General features: G+C 44.5%; 1 protein-coding gene across 2 annotated transcripts in view; it reads right to left on the bottom strand.

The window, feature by feature from the left end:
* LOC139162870 (zinc finger protein 91-like) overlaps positions 1-21,140 on the bottom strand; it is a 131,724-nt gene that overhangs the window by 95,388 nt on the left and 15,196 nt on the right. The window contains exons 7-8 of one of the 2 annotated variants that reach the window (XM_070743736.1): positions 4,688-6,224; positions 1,112-3,138 (exon numbers count right to left, since the gene is read on the bottom strand). In XM_070743736.1, coding sequence (XP_070599837.1) covers positions 2,715-3,138; positions 4,688-6,224 — 1,961 coding nt within the window. In that variant the 3' untranslated portion in view covers positions 1,112-2,714. Of the gene's footprint in view, positions 1-1,111; positions 3,704-4,687; positions 6,225-21,140 lie in introns of those variants that run through there. The other variant, XM_070743739.1, reaches the window with a different exon arrangement.

Below are 21,140 nucleotides of genomic sequence, written 5' to 3'. Positions count from 1 at the left end.
CCCATGCCCAGTCAACGAAGCGGTGGAAGTGATGTGCCGGTGCCTGGAGGCTGTTGGGGCCTGGATGGGTGTCAACAGACTCAAGCTCAACCCGGATAAGACGGAGTGGCTGTGGGTTTTGCCTCCCAAGGACAATCCCATCTGTCCGTCCATTACCCTGGGGGGGGAATTATTGACCCCCTCAGAGAGGGTCCGCAACTTGGGCGTCCTCGATCCACAGCTCACATTAGAGAACCATCCTTTCAGCTGTGGCGAGGGGGGCGTTTGCCCAGGTTCGCCTGGTGCACCAGTTGCGGCCCTATCTGGACCGGGACTCATTGCTCACAGTCACTCATGCCCTCATCACCTCGAGGTTCGACTACTGTAATGCTCTCTACATGGGGCTACCTTTGAAAAGTGTTCGGAAACTTCAGATCGTGCAGAATGCAGCTGCGAGAGCAGTCATGGGCTTACCTAGGTATGCCCATGTTTCACCATCACTCCGCAGTCTGCATTGGCTGCCGATCAATTTCCGGTCACAATTCAAAGTGTTGGTTATGACCTTTAAAGCCCTTCATGGCATCGGACCAGAATATCTCAGAGACCGCCTTCTGCCGCACGAATCCCAGCGACCGATTAGGTCCCACAGAGTGGGCCTCCTCCGGGTCCCGTCAACTAAACAATGTCGGTTGGCGGGCCCCAGGGGGAGAGCCTTCTCTGTGGCGGCACCGACTCTCTGGAACCAGCTCCCCTCGGAGATCAGAACTGCCCCTACTCTTCCTGCCTTCCGCAAACTCCTCAAAACCCACCTTTGCCGTCAGGCATGGGGAAACTAAACATCTCCCCCTGGGCACGTTGAATTTATATATGGTATGCTTGTGTGTATGTATTTTAGTATATGGGTTTTTTAAAAATTTTTCAATATTTTAATTAATTGGATTATGTATTGGATTGCTTTTCACTTGTTGTGAGCCGCCCCGAGTCTTCGGAGAGGGGCGGCATACAAATCCAAATAATAAAATAAATAAAATAAATAAAAGGGAGGAGGCTTGTGTATATATATCAACAACACCTGGTCTCAGGACATAACCATAATAAAAAAAAATATTTGATGAAAACTTGGAGTCCTTACTTATTAACTGCAAACCATTTTATTTTCCTCAAGAGAACATAAGAAGAGCCATGCTGAAACAGGCCAAAGCCTATCGAGTCCAGCATTCTGTGTCACACAGTGGCCCACCAATTGTACATGGGGATTTTGAGCAGAAAGAGAAGGCAAGACCCTCCCTTTCCCCTGACCCCCAACAAATGGTACTCAAGGGAACCCTGCCTGCCTCAACACACAAACAGTCCATGGACATCCATTTCAATAAACACAAATACATTTGGCATCCATCTGTCTAATCCTGCCTTGAAGCTATTAAGGCCAACAGCTGTCACGACCTCTTCTGGAAATGAATTCCATAACCAACAACCCTATGGGTGAAGAAATATTTCCCTTTATTTGTCCTCACTTTCTTACCTATGAGCTTTAGGGAGTGCCCCCTCGTCCTATTATTGTGTGATAGAGAAAAATGTTTTTTCTCTATGCACCGTTTCTATCTCATGCATGATTTTATAGACTTCGATCAAGTCACACTGTGACTTAAACGCCATCTTTCAAGGTCTTCCAAGGCGTTGCAACCTTCATAAGGGAGGTGCTCCATTTCCTTGATCATACTTGTTGCTCTTTTTTGCACCTTTTTCCAGTTCCATTCTATCCTTCTTGAGGTGCTGTGACCAAAACTGTACACAGCACTCCAAGTGTGGTCTTGCCATCGTTTTGTACAGAGGCAATAAAACACTTATTGACGTATTTTTGAATCCCTTCCTAATCATGCAAAGCATGGAATTTGCCCTTTTTACTGCTGCTGCACACTGGGTTGACATCTTCATTGAGGTGTCCACCAAAACCCCAAGATCCCTTTCTTGGGTTGTTTCAGAAAGCTTGGTCCCCATCAGTTGGTAGGTATAATTGGGATTCTTTGCCCTGATATGCATAACTTTGCATTTGTTTAGGTTAAAATGCATTTGCCACTTTGTTGCCCACTCACTCAATTTTGAGAGATCCTTCTGGAACTCCCGACAATCAGTTTCACTTTTCACTACCCGGAACAATTTAGTGTCGTCAGCAAACTTTGCTACCTCACTATTTACTTCTACATCCAGATCATTAATGAATAAATTAAAAGGAAAGGTCCTCAAACTGAACCTTGGGGTACACCACTTTTCACTTCTTTCCATCTAGAGAATTGTTCATTTATTGCCACCTTTTGCTTCCTACAATTTAGCCAGTTACCAATCCAGGACAAGACCTGTCATCTAACTCCGTAGTTGAAGAGCTTTTTAAGGAGCCTTTGGTGAGGGTCTTTGTCAAAAGCCTTTTGAAAGTCAAGATATATAATATCAACTGGGTCCCCTTTATCTATGTGTTTATTTACACCCTCAAAGAATTCTAACAGGTTAGTAAGACATGATTTGCATTTGCAGAAACCATGTTGATTTTCTTTCAGAAATTTCTATTGAAGCTTATGGTTTATCTTGGGTGTGTATGTTTCTACGGCAAGTAAGACCTTACGCCTTGCAAAGTTCTTTCCTCACTCCATGGATCTATATTTTTTTTTCCTCCCAAAGGGAACCTTTTATGAAAAGTGAGATCATAACTCTTTTTAAAGCCATTTCCACGCTTCAAACTTTTATGTGACTCTTGTTTGGCTCCTCTTGTAAAAATCAAGACCATTACTACGAGTAAAGCTCTTTCCACACTCCATGCATTTATAAGATGTTTCTCCTGTGCGGCTCCTCTTGTGGAAATAGAGACCGCTTCTATGAGTAAAGCTCTTTCCACCCTGCATGCATTGATAGGGTTTCTTTCCTGTGTGGCTCCTCTTGTGTCGAAGAAGTTGACTGCTACAGACAAAACTCTTTCCACACTCTATGCATTTATAAGGTCTTTCTCCTGTATGGCTCTTCCTGTGGAAATAGAGACTGCTACTTTGGGTAAAGCTCTTTCCACACTCCATGCATTGATAGGATTTCTCTCCTGTGTGGATCTTCTTGTGGGAATTAAGACCAGTGGTATAAATAAAGGTCTTTCCACACTCCATGCACCTATAAGGTCTTTCTCCTGTGTGGCTCCTCTTGTGGTAATGAAGTTGACTGCTATGGACAAAACTGTCTGTCATCTGCACTTTTAGAATTGTCTGCAACTGTTTGGGTCTGCAACCCAACAGGACCGACACAGACTTCAGAGGATAATCAGAACTGCAGAAAAAACAATTGCTGCCAACCTGCCTTCAATTGAGGACTTGTATACTGCACGAGTCAAAAAGAAGGCTGTGAAAATATTCACTGACCCCTCGCATCCTGGACATAAACCGCTTCTATACTCAAAATGTCGCTCCAGAGCCCCGCACACCAAGACAACTAGACACAAGAATTTTTTCCCCAAAGGCCATTATTTGGCTAAACAAATAATTCCCTCAACACTGTCACTGTCACCATTTACAATGTCTGCACTATTACTACTAGTTTTTTCTCTCGTTCCTATCACCCATTTCCTCCCACTTATGACTGTATGACTGTGACTTTTTGCTTGCATCCTTGAGATTTTTATTAATATTCATTGTTTCCTGATTGCTTATTTGACAGCTATGGCAATCATTAAGAATTCTATTCCAATAAAGAATTCTATTCTATTTTGTTGAATTTGAACACGTCTCATTTCGATCAGAAAGGTACAACATGTATACAGATAAAAATCTATAGATGTGGTGGGTCAGTGGTTGGAAAGCAGTACTGAAGGCCAATTGTCTAGAATCAGAAATTTGATTCTGACAGGATCATGATTGATTTGGCTATCATTGTATTGTATTGTATTTTGTATTTATTAGATTTATATGCCGCCCCTCTCCGAAAACTCAAGGCGGCTAACAACAATAAAAAAGACAATGTAAACAAATCTAATATTAAAAATAATCTAAAAAAACCCCAATTTAAAGAACCAATCATACATACAAGCATACCATGTATAAATTCTATAAGCCTAGGGGGAAGGGAAAATTTCAATTCCCCCATGCCTGATGACAGAGGTAGGTTTTAAGGAGGTTGCGAAAGGCAAGGAGGGTGGAGGCGACTCTGATATCTGGGGGGAGCTGGTTCCAGAGGGTTGGGGCCGCCACAGAGAAGGCTCTTCTCCTGGGTCCCGCCAAACGACACTGTTTAGTCGATGGGACCCGGAGAAGGCCAACTCTGTGGGACCTAACCGGTCACTGGGATTCGTGCAGCAGAAGGCGCTCCCGGAGATCATCCTTGTGAGGTGGGTAAATAACTGGGGGGCATATGCTGACTTTGTAAACTTCTCAGAAAATGCTGTAAGCCATGGTGGAGTGGTATATAAGTTTAAGTGGAATTGGTATTGCTATATAGTTTCTCCTGAGCATGGATCCTTTTATGAAAAGTAAGATTATTATTCCGAGCAAATGTCTTTCCACATTCCATGCATTTATGTGGGTTCATCTCCTGTGGGGCTTTTGTTAGGCAGTAAGATCATTCTTCTGAACAAAGGTGTTTCCACACACTATCCATTGAAATGGCTTCTCCCCTATGTGAATCCTTTTGTGTGTTATTAGGTCACTGTTATAAGCAAAGGTCCATGCATTTATATGGCTTTTCCCCTGTGTGGATACTTTTATGGGAAAAAAGATTACTGCTTTGAGTAAAGGTCTTTCCACACTCCATGCATTTAAATGGCTTCTCTCCTGTGTGGATCCTTTTGTGTATGCTTAGGTTACTCTTACGAACAAAGGTCTTTCCACACTCCATGCATTTATACGGCTTCTCCCCTGTGTGGATCCTTTTGTGTATGCTTAGGGTACTGTTATGAGCAAAGGTCTTTCCACACTCCGTGCATTTATACGGTTTCTCCCCTGTGTGGCTCGCTTTGTGTATTCTTAGGTTAATGTTATTAGTAAAGGACTTTCCACACTCCATACATTTAAATGGCTTCTCCCCTGTGTGGATCCTTTTGTGTCTTATTAACTCACTGTTCTGAGCAAAGGTCTTTTCACACTCCGTGCATTTATATGGCTTTTCCCCTGTGTGGATCCTTTTGTGTATGCTTAGGGTACTGTTATGAGAAAAGGCCTTTCCACATTCCATGCATTTATACGGTTTCTCCCCCGTATGGACCCTTTTGTGTCTTATTAACTTACTGTTCTGAGCAAAGGTCTTTTGACACTCCATGCATTTATAAGGCTTTTCCCCTGTATGGATCCTTTTGTGAATTTTTAGGTAGCTGCTTTGAGCAAAAGTCTTTCCACATTCCATGCATTTATACGGTTTCTCCCCCGTATGGATCCTTTTGTGTCTTATCAACTCACTGTTCTGAGCAAAGGTCTTTTGACACTCCATGCATTTATATGGCTTTTCCCCTGTATGGATCCTTTTGTGTCTTATCAACTCACTGTTCTGAGCAAAGGTCTTTTCACACTCCATGCATTTATATGGCTTTTCCCCTGTGTGGATCCTTTTATGGGAAATAAGATTACCTCTTTGAGAAAATGTCTTTCCACACTCTATGCATTTATATGGCTTCTCCCCTGTATGGATCCTTTGGTGCATTCTTAGGTAGTTGCTATCAGCAAAGGTCTTTCCACAATCTATGCATTTAAATGGCTTTTCCCCTGTGTGGATCCTTTTGTGCGTTCTTATGTAGCTGCTATCAGCAAAGGTCTTTCCACACTCCATGCATTTATACAGCTTCTCCTCTGTGTGGGTCCTTCTGTGTATGGTTAGGGTACTGTTATGAGCAAAGGTTTTTCCACACTCCATGCATTTATATGGCTTTTCCCCTGTGTGGATCCTTTTGTGTATTCTTAGCTCACCATTCTGACCAAAGATCTTTTCACACTTCATGCATTTATATGGCTTTTCCCCTGTGTGGATCCTTTCGTGCATTCTTAGGTTGCTGCTATCAGCAAAGGTCTTTCCACACTCGATGCATTGATACGGCTTATCCCCTGTGTGAATCCTTTTGTGTATTCTTAGCTTGTTGTTGTGAATAAAGGTCTTTCCACACTCCATACATTTATACGGCTTCTCCCCTGTATGGATCCTTTTGTGTCTTCCTAGGTTGCTGCTATCAGAAAAGGTCTTTCCACATTCCATGCATTTATATGGCTTATCCCCTGTGTGAATCCTTTTGTGTATTCTTAACTTGTTGTTATGAGTAAAGGTCTTTCCACACTCCATGCATTTATACGATTTCTTCCCAGTGTGAATCTTTCTGTGTGAATTAAGTTGCCGGCTTGTTCTAAAATATGTTCCACATTCCAAACATTTGTAAGGCTTTTCTTTTGTGTCAATCACTTTTCGAGATGTAAGGAACTTATTTCCGGGAGAATAAATGAATGTCTCACTGTAATTTTGTCCGTTCTGTCTCCTTATAGCATCTTCTCCTTTGTTTTGGCTTAATTGGTGTTCTTTCACTTGTAATTTAGCATTGGTTGGCTTCAAACTTTTCCCAATGTATTTTTCCATTATTTTCTCCTGTTGGGCAAGAAAGTCTTGAATCGGAGCATCGGTGGAAGATGAGCTTTCCTGATTCCAACCATTTGACTGGTTTCTGTCATGGGTTTCTAGTTCCATTTGAATTCCAAACTTCTCCATTCCATCTTTAGCATTGATCACATGAGACAGGTCACAGGAATCTTGATTCTCCTGCCCATTATTACCTTCAAAGCAAAAGAGAAATGAAAATGATAACAAGGTTAGAGAAAAAAAAACCAAACTCTAGAAAATCAAGTGAATTTCCTTCTCAATTTTTCCAAAATTCTATTAGGTTTTTTTCTATGCTTACAGTGGTGTCATATGGGGAGGATGGTTTCTATATTCATGGGTCTTGAAAGCTTTGAAAATAGCTAGAAAATATATATTTCTTTACAATTACCTCTATATCTGAAATTGCAATGTATGTTTTGAGTCAAGGAACAATCAGGGGAAACAATCAAGGGGGAATAAGGAGAAAAGTTAGGATTTATTGGGGTGGGTTAATTTCAGACCAGACCAGTGAGAACTGAAACACTTTTTTAAAAAGCTCTTTGTTCCCCGATGTACCTTGGAGCAGCTGCTGCAAACCACCTGTCTGGCAGGCAGGACTCCCATTTCACACATTTCTTAACCTCAACTATAAGACTTTGGAGTGAAATCTCTGGTTTGAAGCCTCCCATGAGGGATAGGCTGCTATCGGGGAACAAGGATTCAATCCTTGAAAGCAATTCCTTGTTCTGACTCCTCGGTCTCATCCTGTGTAGCTGGTGTCAAATGTAGTCAGGGCCTTGATCTCAGGCTGCTGCTACTCAATGCCGGGTCTGTTGCCAACAAGGTTCCCTTGGTCCAAGATTTACTCTTGGAAGAGTGGGCTGACCTGGCTTGTGTGACTGAAACCTGGCTGGGACTGGAGGGAGGCGTTCGTCTCTCAGAAATGTGCCCAGACGAGTTTCTGGTATTGCATCAGCTACAACACCGGATAAGGGGTTGGGAAAAGGTAGTTATTTTCCGGGAGACTCTAAGCCCTCGCAGGGACCCTGCTGAGCTTGCTGGGTGTGAGTCTCTCCTCTTGAGATTGAATTTATTTATTTATTTATTTATTTATTTAGATTTGTATGCCGCCCCTCTCCGCCCCTCCCCTCTGAATTTAGGGATTCAGGTGGGCTTACTGTTAACATATCTGCCTCCCAGCTATGTTGCAACAGCCCTGCCTGCGCTGCTCGAGGAGGTAGCTGGGTTGGTGTTGGAGTTCCCCAGGCTTGCAGTCCTTGGGGACTTTAATCTAACGATGCTTGGCGAAAGCTCAGAAGTGGCGCAGGAGTTCATGGCTTCCATGATGTCGACCTGACCCAAGTAATCCAGAGTCCGAATCATAGAGGGGGACATACACTCAACTTGGTGTTTCTCTCGGAGCAGTGGAAAAATGATCTGGTTTTAAGGGGTATAGTCACCACATCCTTGTCATGGTCAGATCACTCCCTGCTGAGGCTGGACTTTGACCAAACAATCCCCCACCGCGGGGAGGCGGAACCAATTAGGAGGTTTCACCTCAGGTGCCTAATGGACCCGGATGGGTTTCAGAGGGAGTTTGGGGAAACTCCTGACTCGTTTGTCCACAGTCCTGCTGAGTCCCTGGTGACGGCATGGAATAAGGCCACATTGGGGGCTCTGGGCAGGATTGCGCCTTTGTGGCCACTCTGAAGAAGTAGACCTCCAGGGCAGGGATCCCCAAACCTTTTACACAGGGGGCCAGTTCACTGTCCCTCAGATTGCTGGAGGGCTGGACTATAAAAAAAAACCTATGAACAAATCCCTATGCACACTGCACATACCTTATTTAAAGTAAAAAACAAAATGGAAACAAATACAATATTTAAAATAAAGAAGAAATAATAAAGTAATAAAGTAATTTATACTTCTTTATTAACAATCAAATTTAAATTTAAATCAACAAACATGCCAGTATTTCAATAGGATCTATGGGCCTGCTTTTGACTGATGAGATGGTCAATGTCCACTTCCATATTTGTCACTGCTAGCCGTAACAAGTGACAACTCCCTCTCTCTTTATTTCTCTCTCTCTTGCTTTATTTCTCTCTCTCTCACTCACTCTTTCTATCTCCCTCTTCCTTTCTCTCTCCCTTTCTTTCTCTCCCTCTCTCCCTATTTCTCTCTTACTTTATTTCTCTCTCTCTCTCTCTTTCTGTCTCTCCCTCCCCCCTCTCTCTTTATTTCTCTCTCTCTTGCTTTATTTCTCTCTCTCTCTCTCTCTTTCTATCTCCCACTTCCTTTCTCTTCACTCACTCTCTCTCTCTTGCTTTCTATCTCCCTCCCTCTCCCTCCTTCTCTTTCTCTCTTGCTTTATTTCTCTCTCTCTCCCTCCCTCTCCACAGCAGACCCCCCCCCCCCCGAATCCTTGCCCAAATGCAAACTTCAATGTGCAAAATCTCTGAAGAGGCAAAAAAGTAGCACCGGAGGAACCAAGATGCTGGAAAGCAGGGATGGGGAACTCTCCTGTCCCCTCAGTGTGTGCGGTCTTGCTGCTGAGCATCTTGCGGAGGCAAGGAGAGGTGGAGAGGCAAGAGGCGGGGAGGAAAGCGGGCCTGCAAGTGGCCCCTTTCTTTCTCGCCTTTAGGGAGAGGAACTTTTGCTGCCCTATGGCAGAGCAGCAACAGTTTCTCTCCCTAAAGGCGGGAAAGAAAGGGGCCAATTGCAGGTCCGCTTTCCTCCCTGCTGCTTTGCTCTCCACGTCTCCTCGCCGCCCCCCAGACGCTCAGCAGCAAGACTGCGCACGCACTGAGTGGACAAGAGATTTGATCGGAAAAATCTTGTGCACTGCCACGGGCCAGATAAATTGCCTCAGCGAGCCACATCCGTCCCGCGGGCTGTAGTTTGGGGACCGCTGCTCCAGGGGATAAAACACCAGAAGAGACACCTAGAGCAAGCACAGAGGGCCAGTAACTCTGAGTCTGACCGAACACGGGTAAGAGCCTATATTATTTATTTATTATTTATTTATATATACACACACACATTCATCCAGTCCAATCCAAACATATATAGTAACGGCCAGAGACAGTCTCATCACTCATGGCCCCCGTGCCCGCCAGCAGAGGTAGGTTTTTAAAGCTTTACGAAAGACCAAGAAAGACGGGGTGGTATGTATCTCCAGAGGGAGTTTGTTCCAGAGGGCTGGGGCAGCCACAGAGAAGGTTCTTCCCCTAGGCCGTGCCAGTTGACATTGTCTAGCTGACGGGACCTGGAGAAGGCGAACCCTGTGGGACCTAACTGACTGCTGGGATACATGAGGCAGAAGACGGTCCCAAAGATAATCTGGTCCTAAGCCATGTAGGGCTTTGTAGGTCATAACTAGCACTTTGAATTGGGCCTGGAGACCAATTGGCAACCATTACAGCTCAAGGAATGATGTTGATATGTAGGCAGATCTTGGTAGTCCCACTACAGCTCATGCGGCTGCATTTTGCACAATTGGTAGTCTCCGAACAGTCTTCTTTTTTACTTCTTTCTACTGTTTTGTAATTTTTTTATTCTTGTAAGCCGCCTTGAGTGCTTCAAGATTGGGCAGCATAGAAATCAAATTAAATAAATAATAAATAAATAACAGTAGTAGTAGTAGTAGCATAAAGAAGTAAATATATTTTTCCACAGCTTTAGGGGTAGTGATTTCTGACAGTCTCAAAATGGGTGAGCAGTGTGGTCAGGCAGTAGGAAAAGCAAGTAGGATGCTTGGCTGCATAGCTAGAGGTAAAACAAGCAGGAAGAGGGAGATTGTGATCCGGCTACATAGAGCGCTGATGAGACCACATTTGGAATAATACTGTGTTCAGTTCTGGAGACCTCACCTATAAAAAGATATTGACAAAATTGAACGGGTCCAAAGACGGGCTACAAGAATGGTGGAAGGCCTTAAGCATAAAATGTATCAGGAAAGACTTAATGAACTCAATCTGTATAGTCTGGAGGACAGAAGGAAAAGGGGGGATATGATCGAAACATTTAAATATGTTAAAGGGTTAAATAAGGTCCAGGAGGGAAGTGTTTTTAATAGGAAAGTGGACACAAGAACAAGGGGACACAATCTGAAGTTAGTTGGGGGAAAGATCAAAAGCAATATGAGAAAATATTATTTGACTGAAAGAGTAGTAGATCCTTGGAACAAACTTCCAGCAGACGTGGTTGGTAAATCCACAGTAACTGAATTTAAACATGCCTGGGATAAACATATATCCATCCTAAGATAAAATACAGGAAATAGTATAAGGGCAGACTAGATGGACCATGAGGTCTTTTTCTGCCGTCAGTCTTCTATGTTTCTATGTTTCCTACTGCTTCTGTGTTTCATTGAAGACTTCAACTCCATTTCTACTGGTCTGTGGCTGGCTGGCTGGTTGGGTTGGTGGGTTGGCTCGACTGGTTTGCTGCTTGGGCACAAACAGGCTACTTTCTGCGAATGCAAGCTCTGATAGTATTTTTTGACTTCTTTCTACTATTTTGTAACTTTTTTATTCTTGTAAGCCGCTGTGAGTCCTTCGGGATTGGGCGGTATAGAAGTCAAATTTAATAAATAATAAATAAATAAATACATTTCTACCCCAAGCCAATTCAGTGAAACAGTGGATGTGATGTGCCAGTGCCTGGAAGATGTAAGGGTCTGGATGGGGGCCAACAGGCTCAAACTCAACCCAGACAAGACTGAGTGGCTGCCTAAAAATGGGGTTGGGCTGGATTCTAGAATACCACCAAGGCTCTCCTGTTGTTGTTATTTTTATAGAATTTTCTGCTGTGTTTGTCTTCAATTATCTGCAACGACTTTAGTTCCGGGTATCCTGGTCTGTGGCTGGCTTGTTATGGTTGGGCAGCTTCTGAAAAATGCAACTCTAACACTCCAGAGGACACTTAAAAGCATGCCCCATTTTTCTTAGCCTCACAGTTAAGTTCAAATAGGGAAGGAGAAATACAGATAAGAAATGGCTTAATTTTAGCAGAGACCTGTGAGAACTGAAACACTTTTGAGAATACCTCTTTCCTGCCCAGTGTACCTTGGAGCAGCTAAACCAAGGCATCTGTCTGGCAGGCAGAACTCCACTTGGCCCATTCCTTGACTCCAACAGTGAGACTTTGGACCGCGGTCCCTTGCTTGAAGCCTCCCATTGGCTTGTAAAGTTTGGGAGGCTTCACAAATGGCTATTTCGCTGCCCCAAAGTCTCATCGGCTTGCAAGGGCTTTTTGGTCCTATCTGGTACAGGCTTCCATTTTATTTATTTTTTAGATTTGTATGCCGCCCCTCTCCATAGATTTGCAGAAAACGGAAACCTAAACTACTGTAGTGGAAGATCACACAAAATCATAGAAACATAGAAACATAGAAGTCTGACGGCAGAAAAAGACCTCCTGGTCCATCTAGTCTGCCCTTATACTATTTTCTGTATTTTATCTTAGGATGGATATATGTTTATCCCAGGCATGTTTAAATTCAGTTACTGTGGATATATCTACCACGTCTGCTGGGAGTTTGTTCCAAGGATCTACTACTCTTTCAGTAAAATTTCAGTAAAATCACAAAATTTCTACAAACTGAGAGTTGAACAAAATCCAGTGGAAAGGTTTTTTGGGGGGGGGGGAATAGGCCTTCCCTTTATACACAGAGGATTTTGCCTTGGATCTCGTGCAATATGGGGACTAGAAAACTCTTACCGAGAGAGACCACGTTCCTGTGGTTTTCAAGCATGACTTCCGAATGCAGCGCTTTCTGGTCAGGATCCAGCTGAGACCATTCCTCCTCAGAGAAATACACAGCCACCTCCTCGAAGGACACAGGACTCTCCTGAACATGGAAAAAAAAAGAGAATAGGAGGATGAAAGTCAATGGTGCAATGTGCTACATTCAGGAAATAAAATCCAAATGAACTGGCATTGAGGACCTATATACTGCACGAGTCAAAAAGAGGGCGGGGAAAATATTTACTGACCCGTCACATCCGGGACACAAACTGTTTCAACTCCTACCCTCAAAACGTCGCTACAGGGCACTGCACACCAAGACAACTAGACACAAGAACAGTTTTTTTCCGAACGCCATCACTCTACTAAACAAATAATTCCCTCAACACTGTCAGACTTTCTACTAAATCTGCACTTCTATTCTACTAGCTTTTCTCATCATTCCTTTCACCCATTTCCTCCCATGTTGACTGTATGACAGTAACTTGTTGCTTATATCCTAAGATTTTTATTAACATTGCTTCTTCATTGCTTATTTGACCCCTATGACAATCATTAAGTGTCGTACCACATGATTGTTGACAAATGTATATTTTATTTTATGTACGCTGAGAGCATCTGCACCAAAGACAAATTCGTTGTGTGTCCAATCACACTTGGCCAATAAAATGCTATTCTATTCTATTCATAGAATACATCAGTGATGGAGAACCTATGGTACGGGTGTCACAGGTATCATGGAAGCTGTTGTCCTAGCTCAGCTCCAACGTGAATGTGTATGCCAGCCAGCTGGTTTTTTTGCTGGCACAGAGGCTCCGGGAAGGCGTTTCTGGCTTCCAGGGGAATAGGGGAGAGTATTTTTATCCTCCCTGGCAATATACAAGCCTATGGACCCACCTGAAGTTGGGAAAACAGTCCGTTTACGCCTCCAGAGGTCCCCTAGGAGGCGAGGGAAGCTGAATTATGGGTGTGGGCATCGTGCCTGTGTAATAGCACGCCCCCATGCTCTTTCAGCAACTGAGAAAAAAAAGGTTCGCCATTACTGGAATAGGTGATACCTGGCTCAAAAGCAGTAAGTGGAACAGGGATCTTGGAGTCCTAGTGAACCATGTGAGCTAGCAACGTGCTATAATTGCTAACAAACAACTGAACCGAATCATACACTGTATTATAAGAGGGATAGAATCAAGATCACATGAAGTGTTAGTAGCACTTTATAATGCCTTGGTAAGACCACACTTAGAAACACTGCATCCACTATTGGTGGCCATGATGTAAAAAATGTCTTGAAACTCTAGCAAGAATGCAAAGAGCAGCCAAGATAATTAGGGGACTGGAGGCTTAAACATAGGATGAACAGTTGCAGGAACTGGGCATGGTTAGTCTAGTGAAGAGAAGGACCAGGGGAGACACGATAAACCTACCAATATTTAGGGGTTGCCACAGAGAGGAAGGGGTCAAGCTACTCTCCAAGGCACCCAAAGACCAAACAAGGAAACGCGTATAGAAATTGAACAAGGAGAGATTCAACCTGGGAATAAGGAGACATTTTCTGACAGTGAATGCAATCAAGCAATGGAACAAAAGTTTCCTTCACAAGTTGTGGGAGCTTCAACACTGGGAGCTTTCAAGAAGACACTAACTGCCAGTTATCAGAAATGGTCTAAGGAGTTTGGACCAGATGAACTACAAGGTCCCTTCCAACTCTGTTAATCTGTATCTTATGAGGTCGATGAATTTCAAAAAGAACGGGGATCTAGCAGTTCCTGGCCACTGTGATACATTTAGGACTTTTCAAAAAATGCTTCTTGTAAACGGAAAGCTGGAGGAGTACCCATCAGAACAGAAAACAAGAGGAAGCTATGTTGACCTACAGCAACTTCAACCTGCTAATCTGCTGTTGTGGAGGGACACAAAAATAATCCAGTCCAAACAAGGGGGGAAAGAGAAGGAGAGAGCCCTCTGCACACCCACTTCCCTTCCTGAAGGTGAGAATATAAATCTAATCTCATGTCAGACTAATCTCATTGATTTCTTTGACTATGTCACAAAGGTGTTGGATGAAGGTGGTGCCGTGGATATTGCCTACCTGGACTTCAGCAAAGCCTTTGATACGGTTCCACATAAAGAGCTGATAGATAAATTTGTGAGTGACATAGGGGAAGGTTTGGTAGGGAAGGTTTGCCTATTTGCCGATGACTCTAAAGTGTGCAATAGGGTTGATATTCCTGGAGGCGTCTGTAATATGGTAAATGATTTAGCTTTACTAGATAAATGGTCAAAGCAATGGGAACTGCAGTTTAATTTTTCCAAATGTAAAATAATGCACTTGGGGAAAAGGAATCCTCAATCTGAGTATTGTATTGGCAGTTCTGTGTTAGCAAATACTTCAAAAGAAAAGAATTTAGGGGTAGTGATTTCTGACAGTCGCAAAATGGGTGAGCAGTGTGGTCGGGCGGTAGGGAAAGCAAGTAGGATGCTTGGCTGCATAGCTAGAGGTATAACAAGCAGGAAGAGGGAGATTATGATCCCGCTATATAGAATGCTGGTGAGACCACATTTGGAATACTGTGTTCAGTTCTGGAGACCTCACCTACAAAAAGATATTGACAAAATTGAACGGGTCCAAAGACGGGCTACAAGAATGGTGGAAGGTCTTAAGTATAAAACGTATCAGGAAAGACTTAATGAAACATAGAAACATAGAAACATAGAAGTCTGACGGCAGAAAAAGACCTCATGGTCCATCTAGTCTGCCCTTATACTATTTTCTGTATTTTATCTTAGGATGGATATATGTTTATCCCAGGCATGTTTAAATTCAATTACTGTGGATTTATCTACCACGTCTGCTGGAAGTTTGTTCCAAGGATCTACTACTCTTTCAGTAAAATAATATTTTCTCATGTTGCTTTTGATCTTTCCCCCAACTAACTTCAGATTGTGTCCCCTTGTTCTTGTGTTCACTTTCCTATTAAAAACACTTCCCTCCTGAACCTTATTTAACCCTTTAATATACTTAAATGTTTCGATCATGTCCCCCCTTTTCCTTCTGTCCTCCAGACTATACAGATTGAGTTCATTAAGTCTTTCTTGATACGTTTTATGCTTAAGACCTTCCACCATTCTTGTAGCCCGTCTTTGGATCCGTTCAATTTTGTCAATATCTTTTTGTAGGTGAGGTCTCCAGAACTGAACACAGTACTGTATTCCAAATGTGGTCTCACCAGCATTCTATATAGCGGGATCATAATCTCCCTCTTCCTGCTTGTTATACCTCTAGCTATGCAGCCAAGCATCCTACTTGCTTTCCCTACCGCCTGACTGCACTGTTCACCCATTTTGAGACTGTCAGAAATCATTACCCCTAAATCCTTTTCTGAACTCAATCTGTATAGTCTGGAGGACAGAAGGAAAAGGGGGGACATGAGCGAAACATTTAAATATATTAAAGGGTTAAATAAGGTCCAGGAGGGAAGTGTTTTTAATAGGAAAGTGAACAGAAGAACAAGGGGACACAATCTGAAGTTAGTTGGGGGAAAGGTCAAAAGCAACATGAGAAAATATTATTTTACTGAAAGAGTAGTAGATCCTTGGAACAAACGTCCAGCAGATGTGGTAGATAAATCCACAGTAACTGAATTTAAACATATATCCATCCTAAGATAAACATATATCCATCCTAAGATAAAATACAGGAAATAGTATAAAGGCAGACTACATGGACCATGAGGTCTTTTTCTGCCGTCAGACTTCTATGTTTCTATGTTTCTAATAGCTTTTTCCTTTCTTACTTGATTTAGAGGTTCAACCACTGTTTGATCTCCGTCACAATAACCAGAAAGATTCATTCTTTGTTTCTCTGTAAGGAGTAAATAATTTCAAAAAAAATTATTAACAAAATATTTATTTTATTTATTTTAGACAATTTATATGCTGCTTATTGGCACCTGACAAATTAAAGTGGCTTACAAAATATAAAACCGATATTAAAACAATGAAACTAATAAAAGAAGAATTATGTTATACATCATCCCTCCGCTCTAGCCACATCACCCTCTTCAATTACCTGCTGAGGTGTTCCATCTTTGATCTTCCCAAGGGATCCTCCTGAAAAATAGCTCCTGAGGGGGATTTGATGGATTCTTCTTTCCTTCAGGATCTCTGATCTCCACAGAGCAGCACTTCCAATAGGAGAAAGGAAGAAAAAAGGAGAATTAATGTAAATCACATATAAAGTGGATTCTTATATCAGGAACGAAACCTCAAACTCCCAAATATCCATCAGTGAGTGAGAATACAATGGAGCAATGTCCTACAAGAATTGGTGGGACATCGCCAGATATTACCAATGTCAGAGAAGTTTGGGAAGGAGGGGTGAAGTATTCAAACACATTCTCTATTCTTTTTTGTGCCCTCACCTGCAACTCAACCTGTTCCTTCTGCTCCTCTGCCTGACTCAGGAGGAAGCCTTCCACCAGGGCCACCGCTTGGGAGCTGGTCTCTGCTCCACACTCCCGCACCCAGCTCTCCATCTCTGGAGGCAGAAGAGCCAGGAACTGCTCCAGAACCACCAGGTCCAGCATCTGGGCTTTGGCGTGCTTCTCTGGTCTCAGCCATTGCCTACTAAAGTCATGGAGGTGGCTGCAAAATCCTCTGGGACCTTCAGTCTCCTGGCATTGGATGAACTTCCAGGGCTGAACTTCTGAAGGGAGGATGGTTTCCTCTTCCAGGATCTTCTGCCCAGTCCTTCTCCAGAGCTTCCCCCCCTCTCCAGGCTGAACAGCTGAAGGGCCTTTTCCACTTCCCTCCTTTACAGAAGGTGGGGTCTCCATCCTTCCTCTTTTGTGCAGAGGAATTCCAAAGGGGTCCAAGGACTCTTGTGGGTCTCCAGATGCCATTTCCCTCACAGGGCCATTTCTAGGGCTGCAGAAGTGGGCCCTGCAAGTTATTCTCCCCCCAAGAGAAAATTCAGTCTTGCAAAGATTTCAAATTCCGTCGAGTTTCTGTCTCTGAGATGGAATGAAAAACAAACGCCAAGAATTAAAAACTGGAATTCAGCCACTGAACAATCTTCACCCAACCTGCCCGGAGCCCCCAGAGCCTCATCCCAGCACAGGGCCGACGTCCCCCGAGAAGGGCCGGGAAGGAGGCAGCTGGCGAGGTCGCCCCGCTTCTCTCCCCCTCCGGAGACAGGATCGGTCCCTTGGAGAGCCTGGTGCGAATCCTGCCTCCTCCTCGCTGGCTCGACCCTCCTCTCCCCCAACTCGGCCTCTTCCACGGATCCCCGCCGCCTTCCCGGCATCCCAGCTTCCCCCTGGATGGAGAGGGCGGCTGGGGAGCATGGGACCCGGGGTGCAAGTCGGAGGAAGGCCGGGGGGGGGGAATCTCTCCATTCTCCGCCTCCCTTTGCCCGGGAAGAGTCCCCAACTCACCCAGGGCACGTCTGGATCTCCTCCCGCCAAACTCTCCCTCAGCTTCTCCGGTTAAGGAGAGCGAATGCAGCGCCCTAGAACGGCAACCCTTTGGGATGTCACTGCCTTGCGACCCCTTCTTTACAAAGACGGCCATGACGTTCGCCCTCCAAGGCGAAGCGCCGGAGTTCCCTTTTCCTAGCGGAGGTCGCCCCCTGGTGGATTTGCCACAAAATGCCCAGATTGTCGAAGGGGGAGGGGAAGAGGACCGCGTCTGAGGGGAAGGGAGAGGGCGTGTAGGATAGGCTTGGGAGTAGGAGGAAAGGCCCTTCTCAGTGGCTCCCTGTCAGACAAAGCCTTTGAAGTCTCCAGAGGCAGCAATTTCTCCATCTCCCTCAGCTTTCTGCCCGGGAACCCTCTGTGAAGATGGAGAAAAATCTCTGTGGAGGATTTGAACTCACTTCCCTCAAGAGAAGCCGCCTGGAAGGCTGGGTAGAGATCGTGGGAGGCCTCAAAAGGGTCCAGATCCTGTCAGAAACAGCTGGCCAGTCAGAAGGGGAGAACAAGCAAGCTATGACTACTTCAGCTTCAACCACAACAACACAAGAGCACACAACAGATTTAAACTTAATATTAACCGCTCCAAACTTGACTGTAAAAAATATGACTTCATTAACCGAGTTGTCGAAGCGTGACTTAGTAGTGTCATCCCCAAACCCCCAACACTTTACCCTTAGATTATCTACAGTTGACCTCTCCAGATTCCTAAGAGGTCAGTAAAGGGCAAGTACAAGTGCACTAGAGTGCCTTCCGTCCCCTGTCCTATTGCTCTCCTATATCTCCTATACCTTTCTTCTATTCCTATATCTCTTCTTCTATTCTTTCATTGATATGTTTTATTCCTATATCTTCTTTTCTATTATTTATTAAATATATTTTACTATGAGTATCTCCTCTATAACCTTCTTCATATATTTTACTATGTGTATATAGATATATCCCCACTAAACCCTCTTTGTGTATCGGACAAAATAAATAATTAAATTAAATTAAATTAAATAAATAAATAAATATGTTGGGAACCCAGCTTGTGTCTTGCGGTTATTGGGAACTCCCACCTGAAGGGGAGGCAAAAGGGACACAGGCAGGAAGGCCACAATCAGAAAAATGATTTTAATTGGTTTTTTATATATTTATTTATTATTATTATTTTTTATTATTATTATTTATTAGATTTGTATTTAGTCCAATACAGTACATGCAGCTCCCCTTCTCGAATTATTTGCTCAGCCTCCCAGCAAAGTAGGGGCAGAAAGGGCAGAGACCCTCCAAGGTCTTCTAATGGAAAAAAAAAAAACATCCTGAAAAAGTTTATAAACCTAAACTATGATGTGGAAAAAACCATTTTTACATAGGGATTGAGTAAGACATTCACCTCAAGAAATACGACTAGGAAGCTTAGACCAGCGTTTCCCAACTGGTGTGCCGCGGCACACTAGTGTGCCGCGAGACACCATCAGGTGTGCCGCGGCGGCCCTAGGAAGCTCCAGCTGGGCAGGGCGCTGCCGGTGCCGGACCGCCGTATCCGGCGTTCTCCTGCTGGGCCCCAAAGAAGGAAGGCGGGAAAAAGGAGGCAGGGGCAGGGAGGTGCGGCAGTAGGAGTAAAGGGAGCCGTGGCTGCCCCTGCCTCCCCACGGTGCCTCCGGCCAAACGCGCCCCTGGCTTCTCCGCCCTGCCCCATTGCCCGCCCGATCCGCCCACTCTCCTCCGCCGCCGCCTCAAGCCTTGGGGCGCAATCCGCCCACTCTCCTCCGCCGCCGCCTCCTGCCTTGGGGCGAGCAATCCAGGAGTCCGGGACTGTGTGGCTTTGCGCCATGAAGAGAAAATGGCCGACTTTTCCCTGCTGCCGTTTTCTCTTCATGGTGCAAAGCCACACAGTCCCGGACTCCCGGATCGCTCGCTTCTCCGGTCAGCAAAGCCATCTGCCCAGGAAAGCGCCACGCTGGCTGGAGAAGCGAGCGATCCGGGAGTCCGGGACTGTGTGGCTTTGCGCCATGAAGAGAAAACGGCAGCAGGGAAAAGTCGGCCGGGCTAACGGGAGGCGGCGCGAGGCCGGGCGCTGGGGACGTCTGGGAGGGCGAGGAGGCTGATGGCTGCTGCGCACTCCACTCTCTCTCCGGCTCGCTTTCGCTCTTTCTTTTTCTCTCTGTTGCTGGCGTGGTGAACAAGAGAGAAAGAGAGAGAGAGAAAAAGGAGGGGAGAGAGAATGAGAGAGAAAGAAAGCAAGAGAGAGAGAGAAAGAAAGGGGGGAAGGAGGGAGAGGGAAAGAGCAAAAAAGAGAGGAAGAAAGAAAGAGGGATGGAGAGAAAGAAGGGAAGGAAGGAAGAGAGAGAAAGAGGGAGGGAGAAATAGAGTGAAATGGAGGAAGAGATATTTTTTTTGTCCAAACTTTTCTTTAGCCCCCCCGCCCCCCCCCAGTCAGTGTTCCCCAGAATTTTGAAAACATGAACAATGTGCCGCGGCTCAAAAAAGGTTGGGAAACACTGGCTTAGACCATAAATAGAAAAAGAAAATGAAGAAGCAAAACAAGAAAAACTGAAGGCTCAGTTGCTATGAAAACTTTTCACCAGATTTGCAGTAGACAGTCGGCCACAGAGGTCAACTAAAGCGAGCAGAACAATTTAAAAGGATGGGAAAAAAGTTAAAAATCCATTTTAAAACTTGGAGGTAATATTTGATTTTCCTTTCTGCCGTCAATCTTCTATGTTTCTATGACTTGCATTATATAATATGAACCCTGGTAGAAAGGCGGACTGTGACAATAGGAAGCAAAGAAAAAAAGCTGAAACAATAAAGGATTTGGGACTAATGCATTTCTGTCTTTAACACTGTCGTAGAGCAGGGGTCACCAGCCTTTTGAAACTCAGGGACCTGTTGTGGATAGCTCTGGCCCAGCTCCGGCCCCAAGGACTGTGGATGTGGGGGAGACATCCACATGCTGCAGGCCTGTTTTGCCCCCAGTGGAATCTGCTGATGAAGGCTCCTCTGACGAAGAAGACATGAGTGACAGGGAGGAGGAGAGTGTGGCAGACAGCTCAGAAGGAGATCAATTCTCTAGCTCGTCCTTGGATTCAGAACAAGAGTTAATGATACAGCCACGCATGCGCGATGCATAGGCAACAACAACTGAGAGATTATTAGCAAAGAAAATGAGGCCACCTGTGGTTGGTTGGGGCTGTGGTCATTAGTGAGGCTGCTATAAAGAGCAGCCTGTGGGTTTGGCCATTGTGGAGGATTATCTGATCTCCGTGTTTCATGCCTGCCTTGTTGACTTTGACCTTTGTGTGCTGATTTTCCCCCCGCTTTGAAACTAAACCAGAGCAAAGTGTGTTTCACTTTGTGAAAAAAGAAGGACTG

Source organism: Erythrolamprus reginae, chromosome 2 (assembly GCF_031021105.1).
Source record: "Erythrolamprus reginae isolate rEryReg1 chromosome 2, rEryReg1.hap1, whole genome shotgun sequence".
Lineage (NCBI taxonomy): Eukaryota > Metazoa > Chordata > Lepidosauria > Squamata > Dipsadidae > Erythrolamprus > Erythrolamprus reginae.
Note: the sequence above shows the minus strand (reverse complement) of the source record. Positions and strands in the feature narration are given on the sequence as shown.